The sequence below is a fragment of the Corythoichthys intestinalis genome, chromosome 2, assembly GCF_030265065.1.
Source record: "Corythoichthys intestinalis isolate RoL2023-P3 chromosome 2, ASM3026506v1, whole genome shotgun sequence".
Taxonomy (NCBI): domain Eukaryota; kingdom Metazoa; phylum Chordata; class Actinopteri; order Syngnathiformes; family Syngnathidae; genus Corythoichthys; species Corythoichthys intestinalis.
This window is the reverse complement of record NC_080396.1, coordinates 37,734,629-37,755,370: the sequence shown is the minus strand read 5'-3', so window position 1 is coordinate 37,755,370 and position 20,742 is coordinate 37,734,629. Positions and strand designations below refer to the sequence as shown.

Genomic DNA, 20,742 nt, shown 5'->3' with positions numbered 1-20,742 from the left:
AGTGCTCCCCGCTGACCCCAAAAAATTACCTCAGTTTTAATCCCCGAAATTTACTTTTTCCAACACATAAAATCCGCAGCAACAATTAAACCAAAAAGATAAATAAAAACTTAAAAATTTGCCATCTTTAAATATACAAGCTTCAGCAGATTGAAAGAACTCAACGTGACTCAACAGGATAAAAGTCATTATAGTTAAATAAAGTGTCACTTAAACATCGCTTGGATGACATGATACTTTGTATATCGTCAAGGTAAAACTGTTCAGTAAGTTCCTAGAAGCTAAGTGCATAGTTATTTTGTGCATATAAATCATATAGTACATCACATTTCTGCGTAAAATCACCATTAAATGTAATCTGATGTTTGTCAAAATCACACAGATGAAAAAACGGTGTCTGCTTTAACTAAAACCATCCAAACAGTGATAGGTTTTCATATTTTAATGAGGATAGAATGCAAACAATAACAGAAGGAGGAAAAATAAGTAAGTGAACCATCACAATTAATATTTTGTGCCCCACCCCCCTTGGCAGCAACAACTTAAACCAGATGCTTCCTGTAGCTGCAGATCAGTCTGGCACATCGAGCAGGACTAATCTTGGCTCATTTTTCCATACAAAACTGCTGTATTTTAGTCAGATTCCTGGGATGTCTGGCATGACTCGCCTTTGGGTCATGCCACAACATCTCAATGGGGTTCAAGTCTGAACTTCGACTTGGCCACTCTAGAACGTGTATGTTTTGGATAATTGTCTTGTTTCGGCATCCATCCTCTTTTTAGTCTGACAGACGGTCTCAGGTTTTCCTGCAAAACATCTTGATAAACTTTTGAATTCATTCTTCTATTAATGATTGCAAGTTGTCCAGGCCCTGAGGCATCATAACAACTCCAAATCATGATGCTCCCTCCACCATGCTTCATGGTGGGGATGAGGTGTTGCTGTTGGTCAGCTGTTCCATTTTTCCCCACATGATGTTGTGTGTTACTCCCAAACAATTCAACTTTGGTTTCATCAGTCCACAAAATATTTTGCCAAAACTTTTAAGGAGTGTCCAAGTGCCTTTTTGCGAACATTAAATCAGCCACAATGTTTTTTTTTTTTTTTTTAGACAGCAGTGGTTTCCTCTGTGGAGTCCTCCAATGAACACCAATCTTGACCATAGTTTTACATATACAGTGTGGAAAACAAGTATTTGATACACTGCCAATGGGTTTTCCCATTGTGAGTGTATCAAATACTTGTTCTCCCCACTGTAGTTGATATTAGAGGTGTGGAAAATTTCCGATTCTTAGATTAATCGCGATTCGGCCGTGGAAGATTCGAGAACGATTCACAAACATCCCAATTCCGATTATTGAAATATGCGAAGTAAAGCGGAAGTACACAACACTCAGCGCGCCGCGCGGTCTTCGGGACGGAACGGAGCGAGAGTAGCTAAACATCATGCTTCCCATTACCCGGCCCCTCGGGTAATGCCAATGCTCAACTCACGGCTCTAGCTCAACTCATGCAACGAGATAAAAAAACACAACAACATACCTGACTGCTGCCGATATAATGATACTGTGGATATCATTTATATAGGACTAGATGCATTATAGATTTGGTAGTGTTAGCAGCACATCTACAAAAAGCTAGATGCGGGCGTTATAAACGGCCGCCATCTTGAAGCAGTACACTTCCCTGCAAGGCTGTTGTAGCGAACCTTCCAAGCAAACCTAATTAACTTTTTATCTAAAATACTCCTAAATCGGTAAAATATTGACTTGAATCTATCTTTAAAATAGTTTTAAAACTTTCACATGTCGAAAGTTGACAAAAGGGAAATTATGGAATAACGGGAGCAATTTTAACAAATTTAACGGTTGATTCACAACATTAAATTAATTGAATGTAGTTTAAAGCTGCTGATACAGAATGGGGACTGGAGTTTTTTATTTAATGTTATTTTTGTATATTTGTTTACTGCTATATGTTAACTTGATGTGTGTGGTTTAGCCTGAGAGTATTTTTGAACAATTTTGGAACTAATGTACAAAACATTTAAAAAAAAAAAAAAGGAAAAAAAAAAAAAAAGAGAGAAAAAAAAAGGAGGGGGGTGCATCAATAATCGTTTTATAATCGAATCGGAGCCTCTGAATCGTAATCGTAATCGAATCGTTAGGTGCCCAAAGATTCCCAGCTCTAGTTGATATGTGCACAGAGATATTGGACTGTGGCAGTGATTTCGTTAAGTCTTTAGCAGACACTCTAGGGTTCTTTTTAGCTCTCTGAACTCTTGGTATTATCTTTGGTGGACGGCCACTCCTTGGGAGAGAAGCAATAGTGCCAAACTCTCCATTTGTAGACAACTTCTCTGACAGTGGATTGATGAACATCCAGACTTTTAGAGATGGTTTTGTTTGGGTGGTTTTAGTTAAAGCAGACACTGTTTCTACATCTGTGTGATTTTGACAAAGATCAGATCACATTTGATGGTAATTTTATGCAGAAATGTGAGAAATTCAAAAGGGTTCAGATACTTTTTCATCCCACTGTATATTTCTGATAGAGCTAATTTTGTACAGTATTTGTGTCCATGTAACGCATAGCGAATGTCAGAGTGAAAGTGCAGGAGATGAAATCCAGTCTCTTCAAACACCTAAAAATTTATAAATTTTTCGGGTTATTCTTTTAGCTTTCTGGCTGTGTTCAGTTATCTCATCTTGAAATGCGATGCTGGCTGCAAATTTAAGCATCGCGCGCACACAAACATTGTAGTTTTGCACAGCTGAAATCTTGGCTCATTAGCATCCATTTACGCTGCTAGCCCATAGTAACTCTGAACGCAGATTTGCAGGCTCATTTTCTGCTGTTTTTAGAGCGTAGTATGAACGAAAGCTTGGATTGGTGATCAAAGATTATTTGCAAATCAGCCAATAATGATCATTGGCTGATTGGTCAAAGCATCCCTACTATACTAGTATATTACTATATGAGTAATTTGGTTAAGTCCCTTATGGGCCGCCACTGAATAATCCTATTTTAAAGTAGTTTGCTGTGTCACATCAGTGTTTCTCGCATGCCGATTTTCCCTGTGCTTCCTGCAGGGCGCAGTGGAGGACAGCGCCCCCAAGAAGGAGAAAGGGGACAAGAACAACCAGAACTATCAGAACGTCAAAGAGGTCAGCAAGTCTCGCTTGGTTGTCATGTGTCAATCACTGAGTGGGGGCGGGGTTTTGTGTGCAATGTGTTTTGCTGGCGACACGCATCTTTTTGTATTTGTGTCCTATATGCTGCGATCATTAAGGGTCTGAAACCTTTGTTCTGCTCAAAACACACCAATCACATTTCCACTGCAGAGTACCAGCTTGCGTTTCTGCTTGAAGAGAGCACCCTAGGAAATTACCAAAACTGAGCCGCGTTGGACAGTGAAGAAAGGACAATGAGGGTCTTCTGTGTTTATTTTTAAGCATTTCATCTAAGGGGACTGCAGGCAGCAATAAAATAGTGTCGATACGATTTGGCAGTATCATATTGCAAATCGTCTACAGACTGATACAGATACACTTCATTTATTCATCTATATCAGAATAGTCTCTCTGAGCTGCTGTTTGGGTGTGAACTGCCTTCTAACCTCCATTTGCCTTGGGATGTTCCAAAGGTACTCAACAATGTTTAGGTCAGGGAGGGATGGGGGTCATACAAGTGATGCAGAGGTATTCCTTGCAGAATGACAATGTTCCATCCCATACCTAAAGGACTACTTCTGTATCATGTTCTGCAATCCCTAGTACATACACACTTACATACATGTAAATTGTTAGTTTAGAGACATCGTAAGGCAACAGTTGGGGTACACAGCCCGTAACCAAAAGGGATCCGCCATGACCAAGGTAATTTATAGATAACATTGCATGATTGGCATGGCAGTACCACACTTTAATCCGCCCAAAATTGCAATGATGATAACCAATGTGATTGTCCAGTTAGTCAATAACTGTGCTTGATGTCGTCTATTTAATATCTGCTTGTAATAAATGTTTTGATCAAAGGATATGCGTCGATAGCGGCAAGAGGCATAGAAAGCCAAGTAAGTACCATGCAGTGAAAAATGCTTAAAAGTTTGAAGGAAAAAAAATGGGCTGTGGAATTTGATTGTTTCTGTTGTTAGCAACAATACAGCCTCACTTTTACATTTGGATTATTTTACATTTCAACTCTGCGTTTTTACTTCTCAAACAACATTCACCTCCTCTGCCTTTTTTTAATTTGTTAATGTCATTCATAACCTTATCACTATCATAATTTCTGGTTGATGACTTTAAAATTAGTGTCATTTGCATCGACTGTTTGGCAATTGAATTGAATTGTATTACCACCTCATTCACTGCTATCATCTGTGAAACGTTTATTCCATGGTTAAGGCTTCAGTAACATTTTAACATAATCAACTGCCCTCTAACTGTAAAGAAAGCTCCGTTTGTATGTATCATTGCATAAATGATCACTGTAAAAGAGTGAATCACCTATTTGTAAAAAGGTAAGTTAGCTTTAATGACAAATGTTTATGCAGTGAATTACTTTTAACATTTTTAATTTCCATCAAGATTAACAAAAACATTTCAAATCAGAATACACAAGGAATTTATCTTGCAGTTGTTCAAGACAATCCAGAAATATCGCAAAACAAAAAGGAAATCCACCTTGAATGGTTGTTTCTCTGTGCCCTACAATTGGCTGGAGTTCAGGGTTTACCCTGCCTTAAGAACAAATCAGCTGGGATAGGCCACAGCCCCAACATGACCCTCGTGATCTACGGTTGAGCTATGGAAAATGAATGAATATAGTTCATTAACACAAATGTTAAAGTACAGGTTGTCATTATTAATAATAAAGTGTCCAGTAGTGTAGTAATGCTGATCAGCTGCAAATCTGCAAATAATACAGTCATCAAGAAAAATAAAATGTCCAGTAGTATAGAAGAATAAGAGATTACACATTTTTTGTTGTTTGAGAGCTTGTTTTAAACTATATTTTCGGTGCTGAATCCAAAACTGCTGTAATCAAATATTTAACCCAATGAAATATAGGGAAAAAATGTAATTAATTTATTTAACACTATTATGTTGTTACACAGGATTTGGCTAGTTTTTACATATTGGAACAATATAGTAAATGGGAGATCTGTCTGAGATCAATCTTGAATGTCTGCGCCAATATTTTCTTTACAACAGCTGTCTGACCAAAACAATCCATATACTGTATACGGTATATATTTTTAAATTGTTGCTCAGTGTAACGCCACTCCAGAAATGTGCAAGCTGTGCGTCTTACAATGACATGATGAGCTATTTTTAAAATAAAAATTAAAAGGGAAAAAGCTGTTGGAATGTTAGTGCATTATACAGTTTAATTTTGAAGTATAGTTGGAGTTTGACCCTCTACTGCGTAGTTGTCGTTGTTTTGAAGTATCGTGTTTTTTGTTGTAGATCTTGGAAAGGCTGAACAAGATGTGCAGCAGTGGTGTGTGGAAGAAGCAGCAGAGGTTGCTAAAAAACATGGGTGCTCATAAAGTCATGCTGGACTTGCTGCAAGTTTCCTACGACAAGGTGAGAACGCCGATATACACAAAACTCCATAGAGAAATTAGCATGGGTGGTCTGGGGACCCAGGGGTCAGCTGCTGGATCTTAATCCTGACTGCCCACTGTCCAAATATCTTTAGGAAAGACACGGAACCCTAGGTTGCTCCAAGTAGGCATGGCAGCAGCACTGCCTACTGTTCTGTGAATGGGTGTATGGGAGCCTGTAAAGCACTTTGGGCACTGTAATGATCAGTGTTGTTAATAACGGCGTTAGAATATAACGGCGTTATTTTCTTCAGTAGTGAGCAGTGTTGTTAATCTTACTGAAAAAAAGTTATTAATTATAGTTACAAATTACTTCTCCCAAAAAGTAATTGCGTTAGTAACTCAATTACCTGAATGTAAGAGTAATTAGTTACTTGGCAAAGTAATTGGTGATAATTACTTTTTTTTTTTCCTCAAAAAAAAAAAAATAAATAAATAAAATGAAAAAGAAAAAAAAACATTGGCCACACTATGTGAAGTTTTTTGTGGAGGTTTTTGGTACAATTGGCCCGAGCCCAATTCTTTACCCTAATTTACCCTTTACCCTGAATCACCTGTTAAAAGTTGTTAAAATTGCTCCCATTATTGCATTAGTTCCCTTCTCTCTACTTTCAACATATGAAAGTTTTGAAAACTGTTGAATCATTTAAAGATAGATTCAAGTCAAGATTTTGCCGATTTAGAAGTATTTTAGATAAAAAGTTACTTAGGTTCGCTAGGAAGGTTCTCTACAACAGAGCCGTCCTAAAAAGCCTACTGCTTTAAGATGGCGGCTGTCTACTAACGCATTTAGAGCCATGTCCGTCATTTTGCATCTAGTTATATCTATATACAGTACGTGTGATATCTACCATGTCTACCATATCTACCATAACAAGCGGGCGTAGTTTATCGGCTATCGGCTACAACATGTATTATTGGAGCTACCTAGCATCGCGTTTGCTTGGCGTCATAACTTTCTCTCCTCCTCCCTACTCCTGCTCTGCTCTGTCGTCTCGGTGAGTCCGTCTCCCTCAGACTTTTCGACCAATATAGTAACGCATAGTAACGCATGCCTTTCCGTCCTCAGTAACGGTAACGGCGTTGCCAAGATGAGAAAAGTAATTAATTAGATTACCACTGAAAAAAACAACGCCGTTAGTAACGCCGTTATATTGTAACACCGTTATTAACAACACTGGTAGTGAGTAATCTAATTAATTACTTTTCTTATCTTGGCAACGCCGTTACTGTTACTGAAGCGGGAAAGGCGTGCGTTACAATGTTGGTTGACTGACGCGACAAAAGTCTGAGAAAGACGGACTCACGGAGACGAGAGAGCAGAGCAGGAGTGGGGAGGAGGCAAGGGAGGGTGACGCCATTGCAAACGCGATGCTACTTTGCTAGATGGCTTCAATAATACCTGACGATAGCCTACAAACTACGCCCACATGATACCTCGGTAGATATCACATATATACAGAACTAGATGCAAATGCCAGACACGGCTGCATTAGCAACATGTATAATAAAGAACTAGATGCTTTAATAAACAGCCGCCATCTTAAAGCAGTAGACTTCTCAGGAAGGCTCTGTTGTAGAGAACCTTCCTAGCGACCCTAAGTAACTTTTTATCTTTTTATCTATCTGTATTTATCTTTTTGTTTTTATTTACTTATTGATTTATTTTGTTACAATGATATGCATGTACAGTTTTGAATTATATGGAGGTGCGTCTTATGAATAAAATTAATTGTATTTTGAATGTGTAGGGGTGGGGACCTTATAAGCTATGCTTCTTCTCACTCCTTTTCAGATGTTTTTGTTATTTCAATTAATAACTTTTGTGTGGAGTATTTTGTTTTAACACCTGAAATAAAATCAGTCAATCAATCAATCAATCAATCAATGAATCAATCAACCTAAAATGCTCCAAAATTGGCAAAATCTTGACTTAAATCTATCTTTAAATGATGAAATAGTTTTACAACTTAAACATGTCAAAAGTAGACAGAAGGGAACTAATGCAATAACGGGAGTAATTTTAACTTTAACGGTTGATTCACAACATTAAATGACTTCTAAACATAGCAAAGGTTACTATCTAGTTATCGCAATATCCGCAATACCCCTATGTCTAGATAAGTTTAGGGTAAAGAATTGGGCTAGGGCCAATTGTCCCAAAAAACCCTTTGAACTTCCCATTGTGTGACCTGTTTTTTGTTTGTTTGTTTTTTTTCTTTAGAGAAAAAAAAACATGAAAATTATCACCAGTTACTTTGCCAAGTAACTAATTATTCTAACATTCAGGTAACTGAGTTACTAACGCAATTACTTTTTGGGAGAAGTAATTTGTAACTAATTCATTACTAGGGTTGTTCCGATCATGTTTTTTTGCTCCCGATACGATCCCAATCGTTTTAGATTGAGTATCTGCTGATCCCGATATTTCCCGATCCGATTGTTTTTTTTTTTTTTGCTCCCGATTCCAATCATTCCTGATAATTTTTCCCGATCATATACATTTTGGCAATGCATTAAGGAAAAAATGAATAAAACTTGGACGAATATATACATTTAACATACAGTACATAAGTACTGTATTTGTTTATTATGACAATAAATCCTCAAGATGGCATTTACATTATTAACATTCTTTCTGTGAGAGGGATCCACGGATAGAAAGACTTGTAATTCTTAAAGGATAAATGTGACTTTGTATAATGTGACTAAATATTGCCATCAAGTGTATTTGTTGAGCTTTCAGTAAATGATACTGCAGCCACTCAACCCAAATGCATGATGGGAAGTGTAACCATGACTGTGCGGAGTGCTACCAATTCATATATCTTCTCTTCGTTGAGAAATAACATAAGGTGTTAAGAAAAAGATTAATTGCTACCTTGCTTCCCCACATTGCTTCCCATGATGTTTCTAATCGAAGGGAGAGGGATTGTAAGGCTTTAGCCTATTAAAACAAGGCTGCTAAGGCTGCCAAAATTAACTCTACTCATTTTACGCTGCTTTTGATCTCTTAATATAGGTAAAACGGCACCATTACAGATTGAGTGCGACAATGTGTGAATGGGTCGTGCAACGCATGCATTAATTGCATTAAATATATTAACGTGATACATTTTTTAAAAAATTAATTACCACCGTTATCGGGATAAATTTGATAACCCTACCTTAAGCCTAAACTAAAGACTCTTGATGAGTGTAATACAGTAGGGAGAACAACTATTTGACACACTGCCAATGGGAAAACCCATTGGCAGTGTATCAAGTAGTTGTTCTACCCACTGTATATTATGTCTGTAACGTTAAATACAATTAGAAAACGATTTATTTAAAAAAAATATATATATATATTAATATATTATGTCTGTCACGTTAAATACAGTTAGAAAACGATTTATTTAAAAATATATATATATTAAAAAAAGGCATGGCCGATATTTTTTTGCCGATTCCGATACTTTGAAAATGACGTGATCGGACCCGATCGATCGGGATGCCGATCGATTGGGACATCTCTATTAATTACTTTTTTAAAGGAAGATTTACAACACTGGTAATGATGTAGGTAATACAGTAGTGCTATATAAATTCTCAGTTGGTCGGACTTTACGACCTTACATTTGATGTCACTGATTTGTGGGGTGTATTTTCAGCATATTCAACAGAATACATCATTTTTTTTTGTTTTTCAACAATTTTCTAGCCTCATTATAGAATTCTAATATTTCTTTACTTGTATCAAAATGATGATGATGAGATGTTTGTCAATACTCTTTGCATTTGTATCAGTTATATAGGAAACTTTTTTTTTTTTCACTTAACAGGCTTAGGTTCGCCAACTAAAATGTGTGCCTTAATATGATAGCTCTTGATGGTAGTCCATCTCAGTCTGCCCAACAACCTGCAAGTTTCTTAACCAACATATCACTGTAAATGGCCGTTTCAGTACTGTGGGTGTTAAATCACTTTGGACTTCTAATTCTAATTCTTTTTTTTCAATTTTTGGGGTTTTCAGAATGACGTGAAGATGCAAGAGATAATTAGACACACACACCTGTTCCTGCAGAAGTTTTGCACAGGCAACCAGGAGAACCAGGTTCTGCTGCACAAGAACCTCAGTTTGTTCCTCAATCCAGGTGTAAGTAGCTCCTTATCTAGTTTCCCTTTGACATCGTGTCTTATTATAATCAAACAGCACAGCTCACAGATGTTGGTGAGACCTCAACGAAAAACGCAGCATGAGAGCATGTTAGTAGAATAATACAATATTTTTACAGTGGCGGAACAAGTCAGAGCTGGCCAGGTGGCGAATAATATGACAAGGCCCCCTAAACCCGCCAAAAATAAGATCATTACAACATCATTTCACGATATACTGTACACATGTCCACAACCGCGCGGCATAGAAGCTTCAGTACCACAGAGATCAACTATGTCCATCAAATGGAACAGTAATGAACCTAGAGAACGACAAAATTAGTGTCTGCGCAATCAGCAGCACTGCGCTTGTATGCCAGTTTAATAATGATGCAGTCCGGGGCTACCATATTCCAAAACTTGTTGGTTGTCTTCGCTGTCATGACATAAAAGAACATTGTATTGTCATTGTATTGTCTAGAAAAATTGAGCCCGTTGTGTATATTGTATTGTTTATTAGAATCCCTACTCAGAGATCTGTGTTGTCAGTCATCTGCGTGCTCATCTCTCAGAGTACAAACAAAATACGTGTCCAGTTTCAGCAATATGGTCCATTAGTTTTGTCATTGTCCACTTTCTTTTTGCTTCGCCCCTCTACTTCTATGTATCATCTCATGCTACCTGATCTGATTAAACTGTCTGACATACAGTACAAAGAAACTTTGATCTACAACAAAGAAGCTGGACAAGTTAAAGACCGTACTAAGGAGGCCAAACAGGTTTTGGAGTCAGTTTAAACAAATTTAGTCATTTGATGCATGTCTGCTACCCCCTTCCTTCTTGTTTAGCTGCTAGAGGCAGAGACTGTCCAACACATCTTTAGCAACAACTACCAGCTATGCACAGAGATCTCTGAAAGTGTCCTGCAGCACTTCATCCACTGTTTGGCCACGCATGGACGTCACATCCACTACCTCAACTTTCTACACACTATCATCAAGGCTGAGGGCAAGTACGTCAAGAAGTGCCAGGACATGATCATGACCGAGGTGTGAGTCTCTCTAAGAGTATTGTCCGAGTGTGAATGTTGCCTCCTGTATGACAAATAGTGTGTCAATACAGTTGACCAATGCCGGCGAGGATGTAGTTGTCTTCTACAACGACAAGGAGTCCTTCAATGTGATGCTGGAGCTGATGACTGAAAGCAGAGAGGGCATTGGTGAAAACAGTCCGCTCAGGTAAACACGGCGATTGTTGTGTATAACTGGATGGAAAAAAAGACATCTGAGATGATATTGTTATGTGCAGGTACCACATCTCATTGGTGGAACTACTGGCGGCATGCGCTGAGGGTAAGAACGTCTACACAGAGATCAAGTGCACGTCATTGCTGCCGCTGGAAGACGTCATCCGTGTGGTTACGCACGAGGACTGCATCACTGAGGTATTGCGCGTGTGTTTATGTGGGCATCGCAGAATTGCATAGTTATAGTCATGTATGTAAACGATGTGTGAGGATGCTTGTTGGAGAGGCAGACTGTGGACTGGAAAAGGTTCTGATTCAATGTGGGTTATGGTCTGTTCGAGAGCGGAGTTGGTCTTTGCACCTTTTAATGCAAATTTGGCAACAGGTTGGCGACAGGCAGAACTATTTACATAAATGGCACATAGTTTAAGGATCCTTAAATGAGCAGGCGTAACAGGAAGATGGATTGGTATGTGTGGAAGACTTAGCTGAGTGAACTGGTTTCAATATGTGTGTGGAGGGAGACCTGACTATGTATATTTAATAACTGCGTGTGGTTCTAAAGGAAAGCAGAAATACAGCATATTAGTGCCAGTGCAATAACAATACACATTGTGTGCAAATCAGTCACTAATACACACATATATGACTAGCACAGTAGACTGAACACAAAGGTGGGGGGCGCGAGTGTGCGTGTACGCCCGGAAGCTCGCTGCGTGCACGTGCGGTCAACTTATCCACAAAGTGGCGAAAACAAGGCATTTTACACTCATATGAATGTACATAACATCCAAAAGATGCTAAACAAGCACATCATCTCTTAGCACAAATGTGCGGCACAAATATAACGTAAACAATGCTCTCCTCGGCGCAGGGAGGACAAGCGGGAGACGCGAGGACGAACGGGGGAAATGTAAAGCTACAAAAACAGTCGCGCTAATAACCACTAACTTACCACAAAACTTAATAACATGCAGGGAAATACTCACGTTCATTCAATGACTCACACGGAATAGCTTTCCCTCGCACATGTCTTTACAGGTGGCTGCACTCGTCTTGAATGTACACCTGCCACTACTCACGCTACTACTGCTATTCTCAATCCCACAATACACCGTGCGCATGACGTAGTACAAAAACAGGAAGCGAACGGTTACCATAGGAATGAACTGATAAACAGGAACCTTTTTAACAATGCTTAACACCATGTACTTTGGGATGCTTGCTGTTTATTGTGATATTACGAACAGTTTGGTATTCAAATCAATGTTATGCTAATTCTGAAGATATGAGTAAATTTTATGTGTTCCCAGGTGAAAATCGCCTACGTCAACTTTGTCAATCACTGCTATGTAGACACAGAAGTGGAGATGAAGGAGATCTACACATCTAACCACATTTGGAAGCTTTTTGAGGACTTTACAGTTGACATGGCCCGAGTGAGCAGGACCGCTCTGTAACCTTACCTTTGATCTGCGATCGTTTAAGGGCCATCTTCTCCTGGCAGGTTTGCAACAAGCGGGACAAGCGTCTTTCTGATCCTGTCTTGGAGAAGTACATGGTCAATGTGGTCTTTGACACGATAAACGCCTTCTTTAGCTCACCCTTCTCCGAGAACAGCACCTCGCTGCAGGTCAGCTCAAGCTTTCCCTCTTAAACACGAGTGCCCAAACTGGTCCTCAAGGGCTGCTGTGGGTCCTAGTTTTTATTCCTACTGATCGAGCACAGACCATTTAACCAATGAGGTTTCTGCTAAAACAAGCAGCACCTGACTACAACTAATTGATTACACTAGCAGGACACCAGATTGGTGCAAAGGTGTCGCCTTGTTTTGTTGGAAAGAAATCCTGCACCCACTGCGGCCCGATGTGGAATACTTTGGGGACCCCTGCTCTAAAACATTGGGGGAATTGATCTCTAAATAGTTTTGACTTTGACCCATCTCCTGTCAATGCTAGAGTCATCACACCATCGTCACGCAGCTGCTGCAGTCATCTGTGCGACTGCTGGACTGTCCCTGGTTGCAGCAGCAGCACCGAAGCCAAGTGGAGACCTGCATCAAGACCCTTGCAGTGACAGGTGACCCTTCATCCTGTTGTGGAGATAGTTTAACAGTTTCTAACTATTACAACAGGAAATGAATTAATATGATTTCAAAATGAATATGAAGTCATCAGTGCGATGTTTGAGATATTTTTCTCTTCCCAGCCAAGACTCGCTCCATTGCGCTTCCTCTGGATCTAGAGGCTCAGATCAGTGCCATGTTGTCCACCAGCGCTCTTAACTCGCTATCACGGTCAAGCACCAGCTACAAATCATCATCGCGCTCAATACGTCCAGTCCAACCCCTCAACCCCTGGGACTATAAGAATATCATTGAGAAACTGCAGGACGTCATCAATACGTTGGAGGAGCGCCTCAAACCGCTTGTCAACGCTGAGCTGTCTGTCTTGGTTGATGTTCTCCACCAGCCAGAGCTTCTCTTTCTGGAGGGAACAGACGCACGCCAGCGTTGCGAGTCTGGTGGATTCATCTCCAAGTGAGAAGAAATATCAGTTAATTTAGGGGCAGTTTACATGGCGACACAAAGACGCAATGACTGAGTAGCGGACTCGCCTCGCGTGCATATGGTGTCGGCGAAGACGAAAAATTCTGAATTCTGCCTCCAAAGTGGAAGAATCCGATTGCCGGGGATTGAGGGGGGCTTCCTCGGCATGCATATCAAAGGCTCCCGCGGCGCGAGACCGCGCCATTAAGCACTCATACACGTCACATTGGGCGTGCGCAGCGGTGCTACTAAACATTAAAAACAGCAAATATGGCGAAATGTCGGCTTTAATTTACTGTTTTAATAATATTTTTAAATTAAATATGTTGAATGTTTCAATTTTTGTGCCTTTTTGAACAAAAGAAAAATGCCATTGCTTCGAGTGGGCGGGCATATTTTTTTCCGTGCTGAGGGAGCTTGGTGGGGTCAAAGTGCATCATTCTCTCTCGCCCTGTAAATCTGCACTGCCCCCTAGGGCCTGGCATGAATACTACATCGTTTTCATGCGGAATTGCAACATTGTTCAAATGGAGACGCAAATGCAAATTTGAAATTTTTCGTATTCTTGGAGAGTCACCATGTAAACAGCCCCTTAAACTCGAGCATCAAGTGTCAGGACCATTTAGAAGACCGTGTGTGTGCGTGTGTGTGTACAGGCTGATCCAGCACACAAAGGCTCTGATGTCCACCGAGGAGAAGTTGTGCATCAAAGTTCTGAGAACACTGCAGGAAATGTTGATCAGAACACTGGACTTTGAAGAAAAGGTGAAGAACACCGATTTTGTCATCTAATAAAGATAACTGTTGTTTAAAGTATTTTGTATGTGTGGCCTTTCAGGGAATTTTACTGCGGAAGGTTTTGCTGCAAAACTACTTGTTTCCAAACAAGAAAAACAACCCAAAGAATGAACTGGCAGAACTCGGGGCGGCAGGTCCCAAACGTCTCTTCTGCAAAAACAAGCACCATATTTCCTCATGTGATGGCTATTTTTTCTAGCTATTTAATGTTTTTACAATTGCATTTTTATACTATGAAATTATGTCTTCATTTTTCTTTCATAGAATATGAAATAATGTTGCTCAAAATTAGCTTAACAGTCACCACATTGCTTGTGCAAGTACTGTTATGCTATGCGGCATCATAAAAAGTGATGCACTTATGAACCACTTGCTCACAAATTAGCCACTATCTAGGGGGAAAAATGTACTTGCTATTGCAGGTTTTATTTTATTACTCCATCTTGAGAGGTTTTTCTTGTGAAGTCACCACATGTTTGTGTGACCACCAGGCGGTGAGCAAGAGCGCGATTGGGCGTCGGTGGCGTCGGTCCAGTGTCGTCTGGACCGAGAAGGCGGCAGCCAACTTTTCATAGACCTGGTGATGAGCACCAAGAATGACAAGATCTTCCAAGAGAGTATCCAATTGGCCATCAGTCTGCTGGAAGGGGGAAACACAGAGATACAGGTTAACTGTGGCCCTGACACAATGAATCTCACATGCTAAAGTGGCTAACTGCTAGTCCAGCAGTTTTACCTTTCTTCAATTTACCAATACTGTAGAACTCCTTCTACAAGCTGATGATGGGGGACAATAACTCCGAGAAGTTCTTTAAAGTTCTTCACGACAGGATGAAAGAGGCACAAATGGACATCAAAGCAACAGTTTCAGTTAATGTTGGAGAGATGACACACAAAGCCAATGAGAAGGAGCTGGATAATGGTGAGATCTCTTTGGACACATTTTTGAAGATGTCCTCTCAACATGTATGTTCTTCGCTGGAAGGGTCATCTTCAACACTTGGACTTTCTACCACCGACGGAAATTCTCTCTTGGGGCAGAGCCAAGGTGGTGCCTCTTCCTCCCCACAGGCTCAGTCAGCAGAGGAGCAAAAGGAGCTGGAGACAGAGATGGGCCCAGCCGTCCTCATTATGAAGCCCATCCTGAGGTTCCTGCAGCTTCTCTGTGAGAACCACAACCAGGATCTCCAAGTGAGTGCTGGTGCCATTTGATGCACTGAGTAGAAACAAATGGTGCATTATTACCATTTACTTGCTGTTACAGAACTTTCTGCGGTGCCAGAACAACAAGACCAACTACAACTTAGTGTGTGAGACATTGCAGTTCTTGGACATCATGTGTGGAAGCACCACAGGCGGCCTGGGCTTGCTTGGCCTCTACATCAATGAGTCAAACGTTGACCTCATTACGCAGACCCTGGAGACACTCACAGAGTACTGTCAAGGCCCTTGTCAGGAGAACCAGGTAGGAGAACCTGCTTCACTGTCACAAAAACGTTCTGAGGAGGGCATTTTGGTGTCTGCTTGTTTCAGACCTGCATCGTGACCCATGAATGCAACGGCATCGACATCATCACGGCGCTCATCCTCAACGACATCAGCCCACTCTGTCGATACAGGATGGAGATGGTGCTGCAGCTCAAGGTCTGCTGACCTCACGTCCTGTGACATTACATGGTGTGACGCAATGCATCATTTTCCCTGTGACTAGGACAATGCCTCCAAGCTGTTGCTTGCGCTCATGGAAAGTCGCCATGACAGTGAGAACGCAGAGAGGATATTGTTCAACCTCCGCCCCCGAGAACTGGTCAGAGACACTTCATCCCTCGTGGACCTCAGTGAGCGTGTTCCTCTCCTTATTGCATTTGTGTTCTTGTATATGTGCGGGTGCATGTGCAGGTGGACGTGATTAAGAAGGCCTACCATCAGGAGAGTGAGTGCGAGGGTGGGGAGGTGTCACCACGAGAGGTTGGGCACAACATCTACATACTGGCACTGCAGGTGAGCCACGGTGAATTGTAATTGGCTGATGGGTTCACATATGTAGCTTTGCTGATATCGGGACAATGAATGACCCCTTCCCCTAACTTTGATTGTCGTCGCACCACCTAACTATGTAAGGGTCAGTCAGTTGCAACTGGCATCAGGCTAGAACAAAAATCATAAAAGTCAAGAAGTCAAAGTCAACTTGATTGTCATTCAATTCTTTCACTGACAGACAGAAGATTGAAATACCGTTACTCTCAAACAATGTTCAGCCACCAGTTCGGGACCTCAAGCTGAAGCGCATTTAAAAGTTTTGTGGCAGACCAAGTATCCAAAACACAGCATCAAGTCAACTTCTGAATGGCTGAAGTTAACAAAAGAAACGTTTTGGAATGGCTCTGTAAAAATTCTGGACTAAGTGAAATTCTGTGGCAAAAAAAGGACATTCAGGCTCAAAAATCCTTGCAGTATTACTGATATGCAACAATTCTACAAGTAAGAGTGGGCCATAATATCTCTACAGAAATGTGGTAACTCATTGCCAGTTCAAAAAAAAAACACCTGATTAAATTGTTACTGACCAATCAGTTATCAGCTTTAGAGGGCAATTACTTTTTTACATTGGACAAGTGGTCTGTGGTCTCTGTTGTTGGTGAAATTATCGTCCTGCATATGAATAATTTATTCACTCATCTTGTGCAAAACGTAGTGTTAGGGTCACTTTTTTTTTCTTTTTTGATAAAAAGTTGATTATTTGCATGAACACGTAGAATTGTTTGTCAAAGTTTTAGGCTATATGCCCTTTCTGATGCAATCATCTGCATTTATCCAGGTTTGAGATCTGCCTACAGTTTGCAATGGCGTACCGCAAGCAACACGTCACTTCTGCTTATTAATATTCATGACGTTAGCTACTGTTGCTAAGGGAAGACACGCCACCGTTTGTCCCAACTAGGAAATGAATGGAAATTGTGTATGAAGGAGATGTTTACAAAGCTAAACCTACCAATTCTCTCTGAAAATGATGTCCCTGGTGCCAAATTTACTCGCAAAGATGTGGAAGTACATAAAAATGGTCAGTTAAAGAGATGGCTTTAGTGTCTGGGGTTGAAAAAGACGGGGGAAAAAACGAGCCGACCTTAGCATAGCCTTAGCTTTTTTATCGACACCTTTTTCTTATGCGACTGACAATGACATTCTCCTGTTTCAACAAGCTATCCTTTACGACCAGCCCTGTCTTTCCTATACATTATATCCTCTAGTTGTCCTACGTCTCTGACCATTCTTTGGGGTAATTTATATTTTTATGCGATCGCAAATGCTACTCAGTGACAGCCAACAAACACTTTGAATTTTTTCATTGATAATAAATCTTAATTGTATAATTTTTTTTACACGTTCCCCCTTACTAAAGTTTTTTTTTTTTTTACAACAGAAAATACAACAGTTGCAGTCAGATACCATTTTAATTCTTTTCAGCTCATTCCTTGTCAGACAGAAGCAGTATAACACCATTTACCATTTACTGCATATTAAATGTGAATGGACTCACCGAGCTGGTGTTGCGCGTCCGCGCAGGTTGATTCATTTTTCACATTTTTTTTCCTCCCGAGTTTTTGGTTTCGGGAAGCGTATGAAGAAAACATCCTTCATATGTCGTAATGTCTAGAGTCATTTCTACAAGTTCCAAAAATGCCATGTGTGATCGGCATGTTCGTTTTTGAAAGATTACCGGAGAAAAGTAGCAGAATTAACATTGTTTCTATGCAAGGGCAAGTCTATAATGTCCCACTTATGCTTTACTTCCACTTTACGATGCGACGTCATGGTCTAAAAATAGCATGCGTGCGGTACACCATCACTTGTCCTCCCCGTAGTTGACAAGTATTAAATAATTTCAGTGACGTCATTAATAAGACGTTGACTTGTCTATCACTTTAGTGGCAACTACAAAAAAATGTGAACTTAATCAAATCACTAATTAATCATTTTTTATCATCATGTCATACAGGGAAAATTACTATTTTTAGTACCTAATTTAAAAAAAACTGGTCTCCGCATGCATGGACATGAAACATTTTGGGTCCTGTAAACTATAATATTAACATTTGATGAACAAGCGTGGCCTACAAGACTCAAAATATGATGTCCATGTATGTGGATGCCAGGTCTCATTTATAAAGACTGTTTTTTATAATTATTAATAATTATTGTATTTTTAACTCATTCACTCCCAGCCATTTTCACCGGAGCAAGGCCCTTCGCTCCCAGCCGTTTTGCTGGATTTTGACTGATTTTGCAAGGCACACAGAAAATTCTGTTCTATTGCTGTATAAGCATTGAACCCACCAAAAGAAAGATTAGACTCTCTTCTTTCAGCAGAAAAAAAAGTTAGTTCATATCTTTTTCCATTCTTTCGAAATCAGCATTAGAAACTAGCTTAGTTTGAGCAATTTTCCAATTTCTGATGAAAAAAAAAACGGAGAAATTGAGCTTTTTGTAAAAGCATACATTTCAAACATAACTTTGAGTTTAACACAGCTATTTTTTGCTTTATTTACATCCCAAACATCTGAATAATGTTTTCATTTTACAAAATAAGATAAGCAACAAGACAAATAGAGCTTTTTGTTCCGGCCGTGACAGCCGGTTAAACCTTTCCCTCATCGCTGCCTGTCTCATAAAGATGAATTTTTTTTTAGTCTATGCGGGCTCTGCTCATGAGCAGAACGGACTCAAAAGCATCGTCCGCTGCACTAGTGGTCCCTGTTGTTCTGCTCAGTCGTCCAGCGCCTTGCATCCATTCGGGCGTCTTCCGCCGGCGCCCCAGCCGTGCGGCTTGGCCGTTCGTTGCCGTTGAATCGGGTTGTGGGTCTTACAAAATGTGCTACTGCCCTCCAGTTGCCAGTTTTATTGCTTTAAAATGGATTTTCAGCTTTGTGCTTTGGAGCTAAATGGAACCAGAACCCAGAGATGCCACTTTTGGAAAAAAAAAAAGAAAAAAAAACGTAAAAGACGTATTAATACGTCTTTGGGACACTGAAACAATTAAAAATAGAACATATTTATACGTTTTTGGGAGCAAATGAGTTAAGCTATTTGATCTATTTTATGAATACATGTTAATAAAAACAAAATTGATGCATTTAAAATGAGTAAAAACAGTCGCTAATAGTGTAGCGCTACATTCACCTGATTTAGGACAAGGCAGTGTTTGATCGTGTGTGTGTCTCCGTGTGTGCCCTACAACTGGCTGGTGCAGTCCGCCTTTTGCCCAAAGTCAGGTGGAATAGGCTCCAGCACCTTGTGACCCTGACATGGAAAATGGATGGATGAAAAAAATTGAGATACACTCTGATTATGCACCCAATAACACCCTAAATTTGATTATTATTATTATTATTTAATTTCATCGTATTTGTCATCACCTGCCATTGACAACAATAGATGTCCAATGCATTTAAACTAGGAGGACTGGCTGTGAATGCTCATATTTCTGTTCCATTAGTGGTACACAACAATGTTTCATATTTGTTTGCAGCTGGCCAGGCACAACAAGGTGTTGCAGAACATTCTTAAGCCTCCAAAGAAAAGCAAGGAGGGCGAAGAAGGCATCTCCTCCATGGTTAACTGAACTAACCCTTTACATTCTCTCATTATCGATCAAAATTCTTGATTGACTGATTTTTTTTTTTTTTTTTGTCTTGCCAGTTAAACTTGAACAATCGTCCACTGTCGCAAATGTTAAAGTCTTCAATACCGACGGCTGTTGTGGAACAAGACCCACTGGAGTACTATGACCAGCTCACTGCTCAAATTGAGGTATCATGCTAAAACCAAGGCTGGCAATGACTCATCTGTGAAGCCTCCTATGACTTATTCGCTCCTCAGAAAAAGTTATTGTGCTGAATTTTCATGAGACATATTTTTTTTTGTTCAAAAGAACGTACATTTCACTTGAGAAATCGCTGTGATCTTTCAGTTTTAAGCAAGTTATTATATGTATAAATTATGAGTTAAAAAATCAAACGACCCCGTAGAATATTACATGGTTTAATGAAGCCATTAGTCTTGCTCAGTCACAATACTGTAAATGTGTGTTTGTGTTGCACTTGCAGATCGTGCGTGACGATCGTAGCATGGAGCAGATTGTGTTTCCCGTGCATCCCATCTGTGAGTTCCTGACAGAGGAGTCCAAGTTGCGTGTGTTCAACACAACGGAGCAAGATGAGCAGGGCTCCAAGGTGACGCACTTCTTTGAACAGACATCCTTCCTGCACGGAGAGATGGAATGGCAAAAGAAGCTGCGGAGTGAGTCTTAGGGGCCATCAGTGACAAAATTCAAGATTTTCTCACACACACTACATACATTTTTTCACCTATACTAACAAATGTTGCTCACACGCACTATT

General features: G+C 40.1%; 1 protein-coding gene and 1 long non-coding RNA gene across 2 annotated transcripts in view; one reads left to right on the top strand and one right to left on the bottom strand.

The window, feature by feature from the left end:
* itpr3 (inositol 1,4,5-trisphosphate receptor, type 3) overlaps positions 1-20,742 on the top strand; it is an 83,524-nt gene that overhangs the window by 46,106 nt on the left and 16,676 nt on the right. Inside the window, exons 28-49 of the mRNA XM_057823787.1 lie at positions 3,094-3,168; positions 5,476-5,595; positions 9,631-9,753; positions 10,601-10,801; positions 10,875-10,990; positions 11,061-11,196; positions 12,312-12,437; positions 12,506-12,631; positions 12,957-13,077; positions 13,207-13,537; positions 14,203-14,311; positions 14,385-14,478; positions 14,836-15,011; positions 15,107-15,266; positions 15,330-15,535; positions 15,609-15,809; positions 15,878-15,988; positions 16,056-16,151; positions 16,244-16,345; positions 19,872-19,955; positions 20,042-20,152; positions 20,449-20,641. Coding sequence (XP_057679770.1) covers positions 3,094-3,168; positions 5,476-5,595; positions 9,631-9,753; positions 10,601-10,801; positions 10,875-10,990; positions 11,061-11,196; positions 12,312-12,437; positions 12,506-12,631; positions 12,957-13,077; positions 13,207-13,537; positions 14,203-14,311; positions 14,385-14,478; positions 14,836-15,011; positions 15,107-15,266; positions 15,330-15,535; positions 15,609-15,809; positions 15,878-15,988; positions 16,056-16,151; positions 16,244-16,345; positions 19,872-19,955; positions 20,042-20,152; positions 20,449-20,641 — 3,118 coding nt within the window. The remainder of the gene's footprint in view (positions 1-3,093; positions 3,169-5,475; positions 5,596-9,630; positions 9,754-10,600; positions 10,802-10,874; positions 10,991-11,060; positions 11,197-12,311; positions 12,438-12,505; positions 12,632-12,956; positions 13,078-13,206; positions 13,538-14,202; positions 14,312-14,384; positions 14,479-14,835; positions 15,012-15,106; positions 15,267-15,329; positions 15,536-15,608; positions 15,810-15,877; positions 15,989-16,055; positions 16,152-16,243; positions 16,346-19,871; positions 19,956-20,041; positions 20,153-20,448; positions 20,642-20,742) is intronic.
* LOC130908401 (uncharacterized) lies at positions 10,162-12,700 on the bottom strand. The gene is made up of 3 exons (XR_009061595.1): positions 12,603-12,700; positions 12,465-12,539; positions 10,162-10,950 (listed from the first exon to the last, which is right to left on the bottom strand). It is a non-coding gene; the product is annotated as an uncharacterized LOC130908401 (long non-coding RNA).